Below are 20268 nucleotides of genomic sequence, written 5' to 3' on the forward strand. Positions count from 1 at the left end.
TAAGGAGATTTACATCAGTTTCCAGAAGATTTTAATTTGATTTGATTTTGATTTTGGGCACATCGGCACAATTTAGGCCATGTCGTGCCTGGAAGATTTTAATAATTTCAGGAGATTTTCATGACTTTTTCATATATTTTATTATTGTCTATGATTTTATTATTTCAGGAGAATTCAAGGAACCCTTAATAATAAGTTAAAATGGTTTAATTTAATAATTTACACCTAGAATTCGCATCTTGGGCAGCAGCCTAAGACCAGCCCTGTATAAGTAAGTAACAAAACAATAAAATACATTGAATGTTATCTAAATGAGTGATCTAAACAAAATATAGGAACCAAAAAAGAAAATGAAAGAGACCAATAAATATATTTCTAATTACCTAAATGCATCGAAAAATTCAGCCATTCCAAAAAAAAAAGAATCTGATCAATTCAATGAATGAGAGTGTTTGAAATAGTTAATGGAAATTTGGATTTTCAATTTATATTTTTAGAGAAGCAGCAGTAAAAAGCTGGTTAGGAGTCACCAAGAGAACAAAAACACATGTGATGATCCATCAGACTAAAAAAAGAATAAAAACTTACTCCATCATTGAAGCCTCTTGTGTCTCAAGTATGTGGTCAGTAAGTAGCCAAGGCATGGACATCTCAATAGGAAACTATATTTACAGAGAACAATTCAAAATAAATGAGTATGGTCAAAGAATAATAATTTTAAAAAAACAGCAAAGAACATTAACTTTAACTATTACAACTATATCATACAAAGCAAGATAAAATAAAATGGGAAAAAAACACTGAATATGTACCTGGATACGTCTGCCCATGGTCATTTCCAGGAAAAACTCTCTGTACCATAACTGGGACAGGTCACCACAATTAAATAAAGATGCTGCAACATAATAAAAAAAACTTATTTACGGACTAAAATTATGACTAAGTTTCAAAGATTGTTTACAACAATAAATGTTACAGCAATATAAACTAATAATCAATGCACTCTTCCCACAACAAAAGATAATAGCGTTATCTCTGGGATGAAGCATAGTGGAGTAATATAATAATAATCATTTTTATTGTCCATGAGAAATTTTGTCTTAAAAAAATAAAAAATGTGTGCATTATAAATTAACAAAATATTATAACCATAGAAGATGATGTATACGTTCACACTAGTTTCACTCAAACATAAACAAGTTACATGTTTATAACAGATAGTTGAATTGTATTTCATGATTTGATTGCCAGGGGAACACAACAGTTTTTGTCTTTTTAAAAAAAAAAATCGTTGTCTTGTTTCTCCTTTGTGATGGTAAATGTTAAAATCCCAACTACAGCTTTTTTTTTTGTTTAATTTTAAAATCTTTTTTTAAGCTTTCATGTGAATATTTTTCTTGAATAGTTGTCCTAATGGGGTCTGCTTGTTGCCCAAAAGCAGCTGACAGATCTAAGCACTGCTATCTCTTGGCACCAATGAGATTCTAAACTTCTTTTTAGTTTAATTATAATTATTAGACCCTTCATAAATAAATGTAGGTTGTGATTATTTTTGCTTAACTTATAGTATTTAAAAAAAAAAAAAAAAAAAAAAATTTCGGTAATTTCAAATGAAATTGTCCACAATAAAATTGAAGTTACAACATACAATATTACATTACAACATATATAATATTACATTACAACATACAATCATACATTCTCCCTGACATAAAAACTCACTATTGTAATTCAGGAGATAGTTCCAGAAAAAAGATTTCCTATGGAATTCCTCAATAGGGGCTACATGATCTTTTCGCAAATTTTTCTTGGCACCACTTCTTTCATCGATCAGAGACTCCAGCATTGTACGCACCATGTATAACTGATAGAGAAAAAAACAAAATACACTTGTAGCAGCTAATGACAATGATATAAAAAAAGTAAAGTTCCCCTTTCAGACCATGCAATCATGATGTAAAGGTCATTTGCTTCTGTGGCCAATGGTTAACAATGGTGTCATGTGGCCAAAACAATGACCAACTTTTGCAGGGTACTTATTAGGTGATTGGACTGAAAATTAAAGATCCCAGTCTTCACCAGTTGAACCTGGAACCCCTCTGTTTGGAAACCAAGCGCTTTACCACTCAGCCACAGTGCTTCCAATGACAATGATATTAGTCCAAATTATCAAAATCATTTAACAACATCAGAGAGAATATTTCTTAAAAAATAAAAGTTGCAGTTAATTTCTTTTAAAGTTTGTTTTCAATATTTCTTTGTTTAAAATCATATTTGTATTTACAGTTCAATGTCTTTGCAATATTGTTAAATGGTATTTATAGTGTAACCTCAATGAATATCAAATATCATACATCCAATTAACATTAAAGCAATATATTCATACTTAAAAAAAATCCCAGATTTTCATTAGCTTCGTGCAACATGTATGACATTACAAACCTGCGTTGATGATGGTCCAACATTCCTGCGTTTCACTTTAATCTGAAAGCCGTCTGGAGGATCTTTCTTTCCAGCAAGTGCTGGATCATTTCTGGGTTCAGTGTCATCATACCAGTCACTACAAGTCTCTCTAATTGACATGATGATGCTGGACAAAATATACATTTCAAATTATTTGTCTCAATAAATCACAGCATTTATTTTATTGGCTAAGACTGACTGCCTCTTTCAAAATTGAACATCTGAATGAAGTCTCAAAACAACTTGTCTTACATGACAAAAATACAAAACAAGATTGTTTTTAAGTACATTTGCTTTCATTTAATTCTTGTTAACTGTAGTTATTTTTTTCAAATTAAAATGTCAAAAAGGTGAAGCTTTTTTTATATTTTAGCAACAGGTTAACGAATGCATGGTTGAATGACATAAACCACTTGACTGAATAACTGATAGGGTTCAGTTCAAATCCCTATGTAGATTTGGACATTTTAATTCAACATTTGACTTGAGCCAAGTTGTGTTTCCTTCTCCTTGATACCCCCTCCCACTTGCCCAAAAAGAAGATGACCTGCTGAGAATGGAAAATCTGCTCTATAAAAGCAACAACAATATTAACAAATAATAATCTAGTGAGGCCGTTAGATTGACTAACTCCTTGTCATAACCTTTGCAAATGTCATAAGATCTTTTGTAGGGGTTCTCACTATAAGATTTTGCTTCTCATGGTTCTTATAAGTCTCTGCATTAGAAGTGGTTCTAAAATAGTTAGAGAAAAAAAAAAAGACTTGGCTTGCTGATTTAACAGGCTTTGTAAGACAGGCAAAGCTTGTTCTCAGGCAAGATAAATATGCCAGCCATAATATGCCAGCCATCAATGTTTTTACATTGCATTTGTCAAGGGCATAGGTCAAGCAATATTTTATATGATAACAACATGTAATACAATGGCACATCAGAAGTGAAATGGTGCCTATGAATTTGGTCATTGACACTCTCTTCCTTTCTCCTAATCTCTTCTTTCTTGCCTTTACAAGCCCATTACAAGACAATGTGAATACTTAGACACCTTTCCCCTTAAAGAATAGTTAACTTACAATTCTTGAGTTAACAAACTAATAGATTTACATAAAAATGATTATAGTAACAAAATTGCATTTAATCATTTACCCATTATGTTATTTATGAATAAGTAAAAGTAAAGTTCTCCTTTCAGACCTAGCAATCTATAGGGCAGAAGATGTTGAGGTCATCTGTTTCTTATGAATATTTCAATAATTTTTCACAATTTTTATAACTGTTATGTCATGCGGATATAAAAAGATTCTCACAATTTCAAAATGTCTTTCTTCTTGCTGACAGCCTTACGCAGCGGTTCCCTCAGGAAGATTTGCACAAACATCTGGAGCTCAGAATAAATATGGCCCCTGATGGCCGTGGTGAAAAGTGTTTCCATGCGTGCCATCAAGAGCTGGAGACCTTTTATCATGGCAATGATCTCTACAATAGCAAACTTCTCCTCAGTTGTGTAATTGTATCGAGTGGCCTGGAAGAAATCACAAATTCATGTGTCAAGATTTTGTAAGATTTAATTCACTCATTTAACAGTTGTTTTTTTCCAATATGTTTAGTCATTTTTAGGATATTTTATGTAAATCTTTTTATTTTGTTGAAGCAGTTTTTAAATAAGATTAGCCAAATGTTACATAGATGATAAAAAGGTAATCTCTTTTTAATGAGGGTGTCATGACCTACCAATTTTAATTTCCCCAAATAATGACAGCTACCCTGGGATGGACTCAGAGGGAGTCCTGAAAATTGAGCATTCAGCCAAGTTCTTTACCACTCAGTCACCATATCCCCCTCACCTACCTAACCCACCCAAAAAAAATGTAAAAAAAAAAAAAAAGCCAAATGTAACACTGTCTTAACTCTTTCTCTCCGTAATTATTTACCATATTCTGGTGGAATCAACATTGGTATCGTCAGTTAGAAGAGAAAGAGTTAAGCTGAGAGCCTATAATATATGCTAACATATATTGGCCAATGAACAAGGCAAACGTTACTTTCTCTATGGTCAAATAAAACTTCTTACAAGGCACAGGCATCAATCTTTTCCCTTACCAAGCTCACCACTAACTCAACACTAAAACTTTGCATCTAGGGCTACGCAGTGCCAACACAATGTGTAGTTGGCAGGAAGGAATTAAATAAATACCAGTGAATTTCCCCCCATGCAGGGATCAAATCTAAGAACCACCTGATGACATGACATCACGTTTAAAGGAAAGCTCTGAAGCCTCTAAACTGCCTCATTACATTTCTGTTAAATTGAAAACATTTCTTACTCTCTCGTATTCCTCTGCTTCTTTAGGACATTCTTTGTTGTTTTCAGGTTTAGTTGGATTCATGAGTTTCCATGATACCTAGATGGAGATAAATGCAAGAAAACTTTTCAAGGTTTACAGTAAATCCAATAAAACATTTCAAGGTTGACAGTAAAGTTCCCCTTCAGACATTCTGATCTATCGGGCAAATGATGTAAAAATCATCTGTTTCTGTAGCCAACAGTTAATGAGGGTCTCATGTGGCCAGCACAACAACCAACCGCATTTACTTTCCCCAACTAATGTCAGGTACCCATTAGAGCTAAGTGGTTTCAGAGGCACCCGAAGATCCAGAAAAAAATAGATTGATTAAACAATATTATGAAGCAAGGAAAAAATGTTGAGAAGTGATGAAAAAAAAATTGTTGTTCATAGTCAAATTAACAATTTTCTTAATTCTTGCTCCTACCAGTTCCATGACTTGCTGTGTCCATTTGGACATCAAGGTCAGACCTTTCAATGCTAAGTCTGCTAGTTCTTTGTTTTCTACATCAGACTTCACTGAGCCCGGAGACAAGGTTGCTGCCTATAGAGTGATACATTTCAAAGTAGATTTTATTAACATATCTTTACCTATTTGCAGTTGAAAAATCATTAAAAATAAAGTAAACATTGCTAGGAAATAACAAGTTTACATTTTGGAGAGACCCAAAAAAAAAGGGCAAATGTTATAGGCAACTGGTCAACCAGTTGCTCAAATACATGGACAGGAGAAAATTTTTGTCATGTGTACTTTAAAAAAACTCATCCAACTAGTACACAAGAGATGAAAAAATGATCATTTCTGTACTAACTAGCTTTCAGCTTAATGTCATTATAGATTTGTCTGAAAGGTTTAAAAAGGTGAAATCATGTTGATAGATATACTTGCTGAATCAGAGACAAAAAAAAAACATGGAAAAAGCATAAGAGTTTGAAAGTTTAACATTTAGACATTTGTGTTTCCATTCTGTGCATTTTACAACACGAGAGAGGATCTTATCTCTTTGTAACTTCTCATGTGACTGAAAAGACCAATCCTGTTACACATCCACAGCCACAGGTTAACCATTTGTAATCACCTGACACTGCAGTGCTTTCAGCTTTTTTCCTATTTCTGGTGTGCTCACTACCTTTGACCCCTCCATTATGTGGACTACCCTGTGCTATTTTGCTCTCCACTGTTGATGTCAATCTTGAAGAGACTTAAGTCACAATACATGCATCAGTATATCTTAGAAGAGGACAACCTGCACCTGTCCTGATTTCTATTAGAACCATTGTATATATCTTGTGGAAGTCAACCCTGTGGCATTTTGTGCTCCTCTTCTGCAGACAACAGTGTGGATATCCTGTTCTTCTCAGGAAGTCTTCGTCAATGATTTAATCTTGCCAATCTACTTTTAGAATCAGCCTTAAGATTGTTTTAACTGCCAAGAGTAGGTGGATCATGTTTCATTGCCATTAAGTAGAGTGCTCAGAAGCCAGGTTTGATAGGCTAGGGCTTTACTATTAACAGCAAAGATGCAGAGAAAGCTATGGGATGAGCCTGTCATAAAAAGAGATTCAACATACTAAGTGATAGATGAAGGTGATTATCCCACACTCTTTCCTGCAGCCATAACATAGTGCCCACTGCCTTAGCTATTCAGTTATTGATGTCCTTTTCAAGTAGCACATCGCTGGAGATAATGGAGCCAAGACAGCTATAGACTATTTACAAAATATTTACTATTAAAAAACTATACATTTTATATTTTATTTACTCCTGATATTTTCTAATCAGTGATCTCCTAAATCTTTGGTTAGTTTATCATTATATTTTATAATAAGCACTAAAATTGTGTGAGTATAGCTGGCAAATTGTCCACTATGTATGTGGAGGGGGTGGGGAAGATTATTCATAAAAATTTTCTATTCCTCTCATATTTTTTTATATCTCACAATCTTCTTCCATCACCCGAGCCAAGAAGATGGAAGAAAAAGAAGATTACAAGAACAAGCACCTTGCTTTTTATTGTATTTTATGACCTATAAGGATACAAAAAGCAAATCAAACTAGATGAATATCAAAATTGCTTTAAAACTATTCTGCATGAATAAATATTTAATCATTTTAAAAACAGCCTTCAGACCTGGTTAGTTATTCTGGCCAATTGACTGACATACTGCATGTGTGTCTGTCGTATCTGTTCCAGGCTGCCTAGTATGTTGGATTGTGGGCTCGGGTGGCTGGACTCACAAGATGGCCATTTAGAAGCATCAAAGTTGGGACCATTCTTGATGAAAGCATAAGGTGCAATCATCATGTCACCATAGAGTGGAACCATTTCAAGTTGCTGTAGTAAGAAAAATAGTGAAATAAATATATTTAAAATAAACAAAAATAATTTATGAAGATAAAAAATAAAAGCATAATGTTAGCCAAGAATAAGGGTGGAAGTTGGTAAAAGTTTGCAATAAAAACTGTTGAAAAAGGGCAGTTCCTTTTTATATCTTGGTTCTTAATATACATATTTTAAGGATTATATTATATGAAACATGAAATTTACAAATTTAGTAATAGGCAAACAATATTATTGTTTTATTTTTGTATATGCAGAAAAATAATTTACATATGAACTATGACATTTGCAAATTTAATATTAAATTTACAATATTATGTTTCATTTTTGCATATACAGAAAAAATTGTATGTTGATCATTATTTTATTGCCTTTCTATAGAAATTCTTTCAAGCACAGAAGCGGATTGATATGATAAAACACTATTTATACAGAAGTTGTGTAGCTTCTTTTCCAACTAATCTCAATCAAACTATTTAAAAAATATTCATTATCTTATTTGCCAACTTAAATGTGAGGCAATATACAAATTTGTCATCCATTTATATTCAAATAGCAGGAAGTCTATCCAGCTTTGTCCTAACATCATAGACATCACTATTGGTTCCTTACTTTCAGAATTTTATCAATTTTGGACAAATTTATTTTCTTTTTCTCGTGCATGCGATAAATATTTGGTCCACTAGGAGGTGAGTCCATCATAAAAAGTCCAAAAGCCATCACCTGTAAGAGGTAAAACAAATCACATCAAAACAATCAGAATAAGTCAATAATCTAATATATGAAACACAATGTAAGGAGTATGTATGTTCCATATAGAAATCAACACTGTTTGATCAATCTCTATGAAATTTGGCATGAATGTTACTAAGATTCTTGAGGAGACTGAAGTGTATGCTAAACCCCTCACTCCCAGTTACCACTGGCAACAACATGTATTTCTGCTAGTGTAAAAATTAAGTAAGGTGACATTAGTTTAAGAAACTAAAATATTGATCTGATACTTTCAAAGATCAGATTTTTACCCATATAAATATATCAAGAAAGAAAATCAAATTTTCTCATTTGGACACAATGTTAATGACAACCTTAACCATGACCCTATAAGAAAATACTCTACACTTAATACTTAATCATAGTCAAAACCTGCCACTAATAAAATCATAGCAGAGATTACTCTTTGCACTATAAAAAGTTTTAAAAAAGACTTACTTTAACCAGCATGTGTTTCTCATTTGGTTCAAGGTACATGTCTCTCTCATACATCATGACACAGATGTTCACAACTTCTGCTAAAATTTCTTCAAAACCCTACAACAAAAACAAAATTTCTCAGGCCTTTGAAATCAACTAGTTCTACATGTGTGAACATTTTGATCTAACATGGGAATAGAAACAAAGGAGGCGACCATTCAAAAATATCATGCCAGATTCAGAAAAAAGGCGACAATTAACATAGCTTGCAATGCAATGAATTAAATCTAACAAACATTTATGAAGTGTATGGCTTACTACTCTTTGAAAAGTTGTTTTTTTTTGCCATTTCCTAACAAGATCTTATAACTCTTTCTAAAAAATGTTTCTCCTTAAATAAAATTATATTAATATTGACATAAAAAGCAAAAAAAAAAAAAACATAAGCTGACAAAAAACTGTAAGGGGAAAATGAGCTCAACCTGAACTGTCCATAAGCTTTCTAAATGTTTGTCTTTACAAAAACATTTCTTGCCACAAAAGTCCACAGTACCTGTATAGTGGCCAGCTTTGACTTGAGGGTGTCTCTAATCTTATTCTGTGTTGCTAAATTCATTGACGCCATCTGGAACTCTCGTTGATCTGATGTTGGACTCAGAAACTGGGCAGCGCTGAAAAAAGTGTTTATACATTATAAAACTAATTTCCAAAGTTGTTCTTATCATAACATGCAAACATTTATTAAATTTGAATTGAGTGCTATTTATGCTATTTATTGCCATTTATATCTTTGGGTAAAAAAATTAATTAAAATTCAAAATTGTTTTTCTCGATGTCAGCATTTATCATTTTTCTTCTTCCAGTAAATCTATTTTGTTTTTATAATTTAAATTTACTCTTTAAGTAAAAACAAAAATGTTTAACAAAATCAGAAATTCTTTGTAAAAATATATTCTTAATATGAGAGTAATTTCAAATATTGAAATGAGATACAATTTGTTAAGCTTTGAAGTGGATTGTTAGTTTTTAGTTGCTTTTAGTGCATACATTAGTCAAAAGTGTGTAAAATGGAATAGAAAACCTGTTAAATTAGAACCCAGTACATAAAAAGTGTGTTTTTTTAGTATTTTCATCTTAATGTTATTAAAATAATTTCTGACTGCAAGAAATATAAAGAAGCAGTATAAGCAAATGTTGAGGTTTTAAAAAAGTACTTATAAGAAAACATTTATCTTTTGGGGTTTTTGGCACATCAGCACAATTTAGGCCATGTCGTAAAATATTTATCAGGACTTACATGATTTCCTTTTTGATTCAATCAGATATTGGGCATTAGCAAATCCATTTATAAGGTTTAGTATTTTAATACATTTTGGCTAATATAATTGTGCTACTATACATTTTCTTTTTTTGTAAATTAATGTTTTTAAAGACATTTTTTACAGCTAGAGAAATGTATTTTACAATTGAGTCTTGATGCAGGTGGTTAAAAGTCAAATTTTAATTTGCCCCCCATTCAACATAGATGAAATAGGGTATTATATAACTAGCTATTCTTTAAAATATAATCAAGAGCATTGTTTGAATGAGTGTGATGATAGTTATTGCAAATTTACTATTCTTGCATGATCAGCTTTTTAGTTGCTTTATTTTTAAAAATCAAATTATATTTGGGCAACAAAACTATAAAGAAGGCAACCAATTCTTGTAGGTCAACTTCTCTTTTACACACGTGTTATACTAGTGTTATACAGCCCCAGTTACAGTGTTAACTCTTGAAAAAAAAAAGAGATTTAAACAAATAAGGTAGTATCCTAGCCAGATATGTCAAATGTAAAGATCTAGTCCTTTTTTTTTTAATAGATGTTATAAAATATGTAAGGCTCTGTCATCTATTTGACAATTAAAGTAAATTTCTGTTTTCAGAACTAAAGATTAACAAGGTTATTAGGTTATGTGACGGCATTAGTACCAATCAATGTTATTTTCTCCCACTAATATCAAATACCTTGAAGATTGGTTGGACTCAAGAATTCCCTTACATCTAGACATGATAGCCAAAACAGTAAAAAACAACCAAATCTATGTATATCAAAGGATATAGATTATTTATCTGTTTATTTAAAGCATAAGTATGAAATTGGTTTTAAAGCTGGTAATTAGTAGTAAGATTAGATTACACAATAGTTTAGTGGATGCAGAAGATGGGTGACATTCAATCAAATGTATAATTACAATGATTAAGATGAGTAGGTGTTTATGCCGTATAAGATATTGCTAAAAAGAATGCTAAATATACACAGCAAGATTTTTTTATTGTGAAGCATTTTATTGCAGGAAAAGTGCACAGTGGTATAAATAGAAATAGGCATAAAAAAATTTGGAGCTGCTCTACAAAAGAAATGTTACCGTTTGTATACAGAGAAATCATTGTTTACACTTGATTTCATGTTGGTAAGCTCGTTCAATACGGCAAACATGTTCAGCAGTTTGCCTAGGGTCAGAAGATATGCTTCCGAAATAAACCCATTTTTAGCCACTAGACATAACTTCTTGATTTCTTCACAGAACAAGTCTATTGCTTTTGTCTGAAATTTTGATTGTTTTCAGTTTTTGTTTTTAAATTTTAGTTGGCAACATGATTGGGGGAAGAAAAGATGGCATTATTTATACATTTTTTTAGCTTTCTTTTCATTAATAAAGCAAAAAAACATTGTTGTATGTTGCAATTGGACCTCACAATGACCTGCTAACTATTTAAAAAAAAAAGAAACTAAAACTCTATGGTCATATTACAAGGTCTTTAGGACTTGCAAAGACTGTCCTTCAGGGAACAGTACCAGAAAAAAGAAGAAGAGGTAGACAGAGAAAGCGATGAGAAGACAACATAAAAGAATGGACAGGCCTGGTGAAGGATAGGTGAAGGTGAACATTGCTGTTAGTCTGCAATGATAATTATACTTCTGTTTTTACTGTTACTGGTTGTAAAAAAAAAATTACATTAAAATGCAAAATTAACTTTTAAACAATACATATACAATGAAAATGCCATTCAAAGATAACAAGCCTTAATTTTACAATTTGTTGTTTTTTTTTGGAAAACCCAAACTTACTAATCTATTACATGCATTCATAAAGTTTTTAGTGTTGCAATAAAGAGTCACTTCATTCATTGTTGTTGGTTTTTTTTCACAATTAAAATTAATAATCAAATGCATTTCATATTTCTAACATTACACTATTCCTAGGCGTAGTATGAAACTTTTGCTACCTGAAACGCCATGAACTGAAATAATTTATCAATCAGTGGTTGCAGTACTTCCACAGTCTGACGATAAATTTCTTCCCTGTTTTCTTGGCTGTTTGACTTTACCTAAAATATCATAATAGAAGTATGTATGAATTTAAAAAAAACATTTTTTTTGTAATTATAAATATAGAGGGCTAAGAATAATTGTACGCTTTGAAATATTTTAATATACAATTGACTAAAAATGTATCAAATCAATATTCATTTCATCAAGTTTTTTACAAATGATTTTTAAACTTTTAATGGATTATTATTTCATTTAAGAACATTGAAAAAATATTGCATGAAAATTTAGAACATCCTGAAAATGAAAACTATCAAAACTATTTTGTTATATAAATGTTTTTTTATTGGGTCATATAAGATGTCTTACCCAACAATAAACAAAGATAACAAATGTGTATACTTAAAATCAATATTTAAACAAGCGATGTCTAACTGTAGGAACTAATAGTAAAATGAGGAGGATATTAGTATGTTGCAGTAGCTGCAGTTTTAATAATGGAACATTTAAACAAACATATTTTTAACAAATTAATTTTTGCTTTGGATGTCATTTAAAGTTTGATTTTTTTTTTTTAATTTATGTTTTTAGAATTTGTTGCTATTAATCATCTGAAAAAGCTTTATTTGATCAAAAATTTGTCCTTGAGTATAATGAATAAAATAAAAGTATCTAAATTATGATTTTTTCCCAATTACCATAAAATTATTTCATTATTTTTCATTTCTACAATGTTTCTTGCTTTTTTTAGTTATAAAATGATCAAAAAACATAAAAATATTCACTTAAATAAAATAGTTCAATTTTGTTTTAAAAAATGTATTGTTGTTTTTTACATATAAAAATATATTTAAAATCAATTTTCAGTTATGCAGTAAAACAGTCTAACTTTAACATTTTAGAGTAAAGTTTCTTTTTGAAACATGCTGGCCCTATTAAAACAGAGAGAGATGACCTGTGGGACAGTACGTGAACAGCATCGCCATGTATACAGCATAACTGCATAGATCTCCCCTTCTTCAAGTAGCAAGTTCTGTAAGATGGAAAAAACATATATAGATATAGAAGTGAATCAATTTCATTGAATGACTTATGACTTTCAGGTGCAAGAAAAGATTCAAGACAAAAACTCTTTTTCAAGTGGCTAAACATTTAATAATAGCCACATTAAGAAATCTCTTCACTAAATCTGACAATAATTTGTATAAAATTATCCATCTATCCAAGTGGCACTACAGCCCATGGCACATCTCTCCATTCTGATCTATCCTGGGCTTTACGTCTCCATGCCCAGACTCTTTATCTTCTTATCTTATCTTATATAACACAGACGTTACTTTAAAAAAAGAAGATTATTACGTCTTACGCGTCATGCATTTAGTCATGCATATCCAAATATCTTAGCTGTTATAGATCTGCCTCAATATTTATATAAATTTATAATTATATAAATATAAATAAATTTTTCTGAGGATTTTTATTTCTGTATAAATTATACATTAATGTATTTAAAACTTTTCAGAAGAATTAGCATAGTTTTTAAAAGCATTCTTTTTAGATTTTTATTATTATTATTAAAATGTTAAAAGCTGTTTTTTTTCATTGAAAAACTAAAAGTTTTACACTTTTATTTATAATTATATAAATATTAATAAATTTTTCTGAGGATTTTCATTTCTGTATAAAATTATACATTAATGTATTTGAAACTTTTCAGAAGAATTAACATAGTTTTTAAAAGTATTCTTTTCAAATTTTTATTATTATTATTAAAATGTTAAAAGCTGTTTTTTTCACTGAAAAACTAAAAGTTTTACACTTACCAATTCTGCCTGACCAGAGGCTTGCTCTTTATACTTGGCCACACTGGTAACAAATGCATTTTTATCTTCAAAGTTGGTGTCAAATATTGCACGGAAATGAAGAGATAGAGACAGTGCTTCGATACAAGGCTGTTGGTCATGCGGAGAAGTGCTGTGAAGATTGTCCACATTTTCTAGTGCAGTCTGCAAGGAGACTACAGGAGAAGCCTCGTTGGTCATGTTTTTGTCATTTAAAATTCTGTCAGAATTTCAAGAAATTGAAGTTAAGAAATAGTTTTCCACATTTATCAAATCTTTCCATTATTTAATTATGAAATTAAATAAAAGAAGACTGTATTGAAAAGTGAGGCCTTGAATGGCAAAGGATAGAGGAATATGTGTTTTTGATAGCCAATGCACCCTGGTGTGATGGGCTAGAAGCAAATAAGTTTAGAATTAAATTTTGTTACTTAATTATGGTGTGAATGAATTAATTGTATTATATTATAAAGTACAGACCTTCCTTTAAAAAAGACAATAAGCAAGTCCTACTGGAATCCATGTGTTAATCTAATTGTGCCTGTTAATAAGAAACTTAAAACTCTGCTAAGTCAGTTTTTTCCCTGGCTGAATCAGAAAACCTGTTCCATGCTCTAATGGCACTAGGGAAGAAGGAGCATGAATTTGTCCTAGCATTCAGAATATGAAATGTATCTTTATCTTTGTGGACATTTATATAACTATACTTTTTTATTTTTTTTAATTTAAAGTTTGAAGGTCCAGCAAAGTGGTGTTGAACTGTTTCATAAGCTAAAAACTTGACACTGTGCAATGAGCATTAACTAAACAGTGTCGGGGTACTCACAGTGATTTAGTCTATTAATTAAAAATAATAATAACTATCATCCTAAAAAATAATAACAATATAAATAATAAGATTTTGCATCCTGAAGCAAATATGTTTTACTACTATGCAATTTGCATAATAATTCAATAAAACTAAATAAACAAGGTTACAAAAGACAGTTTGTGTGGAAACACAAACTCAAAATCGGCCCCCGAAGTAAAATGTTTTACATAATTCGGATAATCCTTCAGAGTTGAAGATAGTTTACTTCCTAGTCCAAACCTCCCACAAGACGATGGGGGATGGGAGCAGGCAGGGTTTGACTCTTCGATCGTCGATAAATCCAAACGACAGTCCAGCGCGCAAACCGCACGACCAGTGGTCCACCCATGTAGGCTTCAATATTTTCAGAAAGAACATCCGAATGAAATTATATCAAAGACAAATGGGAGATAAGAATGGAGAAAGAAGGTTAACAGATCTTGTGTAGTGCCCCAACCGTCCCGCAGATCAAAGGATACGTGAAAGTGAATGTAAAGTTAGATGTGAACCTGGCCTAACTAGTTTGTGGTCTATAGGGCAGATGATGTAAAGTTCATCTGTCGTTGTGGCCTACGGTTAACGAGGGTGTCATGTAGCCAGCACAACGACCAACCGCCTTTGCTTTTCCCCAACTAATGTCAGGTACCCATTAGAGCTGGGTAGACTCAGAAGTTGAAAATCCCAGTCTTCACCAGGATTCGAACCCGGGACCCTCGGTTCGAACTAAATAAGTTAATTTCTTTGAAAAGGCTCAATCTCATTTTCGAATTCTCAAAAAAAAAAAAAAAAAAAAAAAATTTCCGCTATACAGAAAAATGTTCACGAAAATGATGTTTATAAGATTACTATTCGTCTTAAATTAGCTGTAACATATAATGCATACTAATTAGCTTTTTCTTATAAAAAACTGCTTGCATAATTGATTTTTAAAAATTAGAATTTTCGCTTTCAGGAAAAAAAAAAGTAGCCGTTGCATCAGAACTTTGAATGGTCTAAATAGTCTAAAATATTGTGAAGTCGGATTTTCAATATCTCTTCTAGTTTACGAGATCTAAACGGGACGGACGGACAGACAGACAGACATTTCGCACAAAACTAATAGCGTCTTTTCCCCTTTCGGGGGCCGCTAATAAAATAGTAATTTAAATATTTAAATACATGACATATAAAGTACAACCATTCAACAAAGTTATATATTTCATTAAATTCACAGATTGTAGGGGCTATGAGTCCCTTTTCCTTTGATAGCATTGAGAACACTATTTAAAAAAAAAACCATTGCAAAGAAAGAGAGGGAAGTAGGCAGACGGACAGCTTTACTTACTCAAAACTGAAATGGAAAATCTATACACACTTATGAATAAAAACTGTCCTGAGTGGATGATGTCATGAGCAATCCACTTGAATAAGAGTGACAATGAAGGAATGTCACAACAGCCTGACACACTGTCCCCGACACATTTTTAAACACACACGCAGGTTAGAGCTAAATGATCAGAAGTGATACTTTTAATATGCTGTGGGTTTTTTTTTTTTTTTTTTGTTTCTTTCTGTTATTAATATTTTAAAACTGCTATTCATCATCATCTTTCCTTTGCATTCCTCATGAAACATAGGGTCTCAGTGAAAACATGTTCCTCATGGAACATAGGGCCTCTGTAAAAACATGTTCCTCGGGGAACATAGGGCTTTGTAAAAAAACAAACAAACATGTTCCTCATGAAACATATGGCCTCAGTAAAAACACATTCTTCATGATACATAGAGCCTCTGTAAAAACATGTTCCTCATGGAACATAGGGATTCAGTTTAAAAAAAACATGTTCCTCGTGAAACATACGGCCTCAGTAAAAATAGGGCCTCAGTAAAAACACATTCTTCATGGAACATAGGGCCTCAGTAAAAACACATTCCTCATGGAACATAGGGTTAACAACCTGTCCATGGAAAAAAAATACTGTTACAGAAACCATAGCAAAAACTGCTATTGATAAGAGTTATTGCCTAATGCAGGACATGAATAAACATGACATGCAGCATATAATAGCAGCACTAGGGTACAATAGCTTTTAAGAACAAGATATGGTGAAACATAGATAAACTCTGACAAGGATCAAAACCATGGACCTCTAAACCAGCCCCACCACTAGCAGTGACCAGGTACCAAACATCTGATTTGATCATACAGGTTCTAAAAAAATTTAAAGTCAGCAGTGTTACTTGAACCTGCATCATTACCCAGAGTCACATGATTATGCAACCAGCAGGACAACAGACATGGACAGGGGGGTGGGATTTGATTGCCAAAAATCTGAATCACAAACAACATATACAGGTAGCTATCATTGTCATAGCTTATCTAGAGACAATGTATCTTCAGACTAAAAATCTATTTTAAGTGATCATTTACCAAAAATTATTTTCAAGAAAGGTATATAGGAATGGATTATTTGCTACTACTCATGTTTAATGGGCATGAGGTGGGTGAGTGGTAAAGTGCTTGGCTAAGGGGAATCGGGTTTGAATCTCAGTGAATCTGAATCTCAGTGAATCTGAATCTCAATAAATCTGAATCTCAGTGAATCTGAATCTCAGTGAATCTGAATCTCAGTGAATCTGAGTCTCATTGAATCTGAATATCAGTGAATCTGAATCTCAGTGAATCTGAATATCAGTGAATCTGAATCTCAGTGAATCTGAATCTCAATGAATATTGGAAGTTTGAATTTTGGTATTTGTTAGGATGCCCCCCCCCCCCCAATCTAATGGGTACCTGACAATAGTTGGGGGAAAGTAAAGGCAGTTGGTCATCTCATTATTCGTTGGTCACACAAAGAGATGACTTGTGCACCATCTGCCATATAGACTGCAAGGTCTAAAAGGAGTATTTTACCTTTTACTTAAAAGTCTACTGTTCAACAAAAGACACTTTATTTTATAAGATTAAAATTACTATATATCTAGTAGTTTAGTAAATCAAGATTAGACTGAAAACAAAGAGTAGTTTCAGCAACTTCATTAGGGCTCTATCTTTAAGCTTATTATTTTGTTTTAATATAAACATTAATGCATTCTACAACAGACATTAATGCATATTAAATAGGTGTACTTTTTACTATTCAGCCAACTATTCAGCAGTGATATTCGGCCAGAGCCGAATATAGCTAAATAGTGAAAAAATGCCAAATATTGGACAGCAGCCGGAGCGACTATCCGGTGCACCCCTAATAACGACCAACCGCCTTTACTTTTCCTCAACTAATGTCAGGTTCCCATTAGAGCAGGGTGGACTCAGAGGCGCCCAAATATCCCGAAGTTAAAAATCCCAGTCTTCACCAGGATTCGAACCTTGTTACTATGGAATGTGAAAAGGATCAAGACGTCTGTGTGTAGATAGTCACTCAAAGAACCCTTTATGTTGTGTCTGTTCTATTTATGTGAATGTATTTGTTATTGTTGTTTTTATTTGAAAAAGGAGTCCTTGTAATCACAGCAAACTTCCAATAAAGATCAATAAGGCAGTCTTAAAGCAATCTTTGTTTACTTTAAACTTATAGAATGGCATGTATCATTATATAGATATTAAACATTATTTCATAATATACCTGTACCATGAATTTTTAAATCTGAAATGTGGGCATAAAATGCTTTGGTGGGCCGTATGTAACCTGTGGGCCAAAGTTTGCCCACAGCTGATTTAATCAAATTAATGTATGTAGGAATGACATGTAGGACATAATCATCTTCTTTTTTGAAGTAATGTCTGTGTTATATAAGATAAGTATATTATTCAATTAAACAGATTGCAATTAGATGTCAATATGATTATTTTTACCCTTGTGAGCTTCAACGCCCTCTCCCAAACTGCCCATGTTCTGTTAAACCAAGTAAGGCAAGTAGTAAGAGTAGTCTTATATAATCTAGACTAGATTAAATCTAAGTCTAAGTCGTAGATATTCTAAGAATCTAAGATGTCTAACTTAAGTTCAACTAACTTAACTATTATTAAGTTAGATGAGTTAGTCTATAGAAGTTTCAACAACGTTACAAATTAAAGACTAGATCTAAAATCTAAGTTATTTTAACAGTTTTTTCAGACCTCACCTCACTTTAACTTCAGACTAATTCACTAGAGAGTAGAGTCAGAGTCTAGTTGTAACACTTCACTACTCTACTACTAGTAGTACTAGTCTCTTGAGTATAGTGACTCTAGTGTAAAGTTAAAGTAAAACACTACTAATTATGACTAAATAATAAAATATCAATAATACTAATTCAATACTTACTAGTAATAGTAATACTACTAATAGTAACTAAATAGATCTAGTCTAGATCTATATAGTAAGTCTAATAACTTATGTCTTAGTCAGACTTGATAATTGATTTAGTTAGATCTACTAGATCTAGTCTAGTTTAGCTTAGCTCAACTCACTTACTCAGTTTATAATAGTTTATTAAGTTAATTCTAAGAGTAAGAGTAAGAGTCAATCAGAGGGACTCCTCCTTTTAAACTATTTATAATTGTGATTGTCTGTGCTTTTCATTCTAGATCTAGATCTAATTATGTAGGCATCATTCTATTAAATTAATGAAGACGATGTCACGGTCTACATCTAGATCTATTTCATTTTAATTCAACTGATGAAAAAACACGGAAGGGAAATGCAAAGTTATTTTATAGGCTACACTGCTTGATTGTTTACTTTTTCTCCACACATAAATAAACTAGAGTTGCCGCCCTTCGCTACAAAGAAATACGACATAAATATTATATCACTACTAACAGCGATGTCCTTGCGAACGCCGGTATGGACAATATAGAGGGACTTCTTATGGTCCGACAGTTACGCTGGGCATGGCACGTATCCCCTGAGGGGGACGAACGTATGCCATAAGAGCAATCTTTTTTTTTTTTTTTTGGTGAGCTAAAAGGTGGTCGACGTAACAGAGGTACCCCACGGAAACGCCTTAAAGACCAACTGAAGAGGTTTTGGGGTCAGACGCGGAAACCGGTGTATTACTTTTTTTTAGTTTCATAATGCTTAAAAAAACATACATACGAAATATTAGACATATATTCTTTGTAATTATTTAGATATAAGCAATTTAATGTGCGTTTTAGGGACTATTAAATTTCACAATCTCGAAGCCATTCGAGATCAGTATTTCCCGGACAACCAAGGTCGATGACGTAGTTTAAGGGAAATTAGGTCAAATTTTTCAGTTTATGGCTTAGCGTATTTCCCTATTCCTTTTTACAGGAATGCCAGTTTCTGAAAACAAAGGCGACTAAAACACACCAATTTATAAAAAGTGGATGTTAGAGTTGGGGAAATTAGGTCAAATCACGCAATTTATGGCTTTGCATGTTAGATCTACTGTTTGTCGGCTTATTCTTGATCTAGTCAAGCGAACAGCGTTTCAGCCCACGCAGTACCGCGCGCCTCAATTCGTTTTAGTCAAGTTACGCAATTTATGGCTTATGTTACTGCTTCAGGCGTATTCTAGTTCTACATCTACTGCTTTTGATCAAGAGCTAGATCTTCTTTTCTCAGATCATTAATGATGTATGAAGTAGACCTAATTTTAAAATTTAATTAGATGAAATAGATCTAGTAATAGTAGTAGGCCTATTGGATATTTAGAGATTAGACTTATCTATATAGATCTATCTAGACTGATCCGATCGAGGTGCTGGGCCTAGATCTAGAAAAACAAAGTTTAAAATTATATACTCTATCTATACACTTAATAGCGATTATTAACCTATAGTCGTCACTAAATAGGCCAAATATGGGGAAAAAAACAACATTAATTACAATGTTGAGCTCATTCAATGTAGTTATTGTAGTACACGATTATATTTACTTTGAATCTAGAGTCACAACCTCGTACAACACTAGCAAATAGCTTTAACCT

General features: G+C 32.3%; 1 protein-coding gene across 6 annotated transcripts in view; it reads right to left on the reverse strand.

Moving 5' to 3' along the window:
• The window catches only part of LOC106076521 (cytoplasmic FMR1-interacting protein 1 homolog), a 35685-nt gene that overhangs the window by 12397 nt on the left and 3020 nt on the right, over window positions 1-20268 (reverse strand). The window contains exons 1-16 of one of the 6 annotated variants that reach the window (XM_056037701.1): window positions 18786-19035; window positions 13482-13719; window positions 12614-12691; window positions 11616-11717; window positions 10754-10932; window positions 8898-9015; window positions 8363-8461; window positions 7763-7873; window positions 6941-7144; window positions 5236-5352; window positions 4788-4865; window positions 3771-3985; window positions 2443-2590; window positions 1723-1864; window positions 813-895; window positions 589-662 (exon numbers count right to left, since the gene is read on the reverse strand). In XM_056037701.1, coding sequence (XP_055893676.1) covers window positions 589-662; window positions 813-895; window positions 1723-1864; window positions 2443-2590; window positions 3771-3985; window positions 4788-4865; window positions 5236-5352; window positions 6941-7144; window positions 7763-7873; window positions 8363-8461; window positions 8898-9015; window positions 10754-10932; window positions 11616-11717; window positions 12614-12691; window positions 13482-13700 — 1967 coding nt within the window. In that variant the 5' untranslated portion in view covers window positions 13701-13719; window positions 18786-19035. Of the gene's footprint in view, window positions 1-588; window positions 663-812; window positions 896-1722; window positions 1865-2442; window positions 2591-3770; window positions 3986-4787; window positions 4866-5235; window positions 5353-6940; window positions 7145-7762; window positions 7874-8362; window positions 8462-8897; window positions 9016-10753; window positions 10933-11615; window positions 11718-12613; window positions 12692-13481; window positions 13720-15526; window positions 15620-15673; window positions 15845-18635; window positions 19036-20268 lie in introns of those variants that run through there. The other 5 variants (XM_013237353.2, XM_013237366.2, XM_056037703.1 and 2 more) reach the window with 5 other exon arrangements.

The sequence above is a fragment of the Biomphalaria glabrata genome, chromosome 8 (genome assembly GCF_947242115.1).
Source record: "Biomphalaria glabrata chromosome 8, xgBioGlab47.1, whole genome shotgun sequence".
NCBI lineage: Eukaryota > Metazoa > Mollusca > Gastropoda > Planorbidae > Biomphalaria > Biomphalaria glabrata.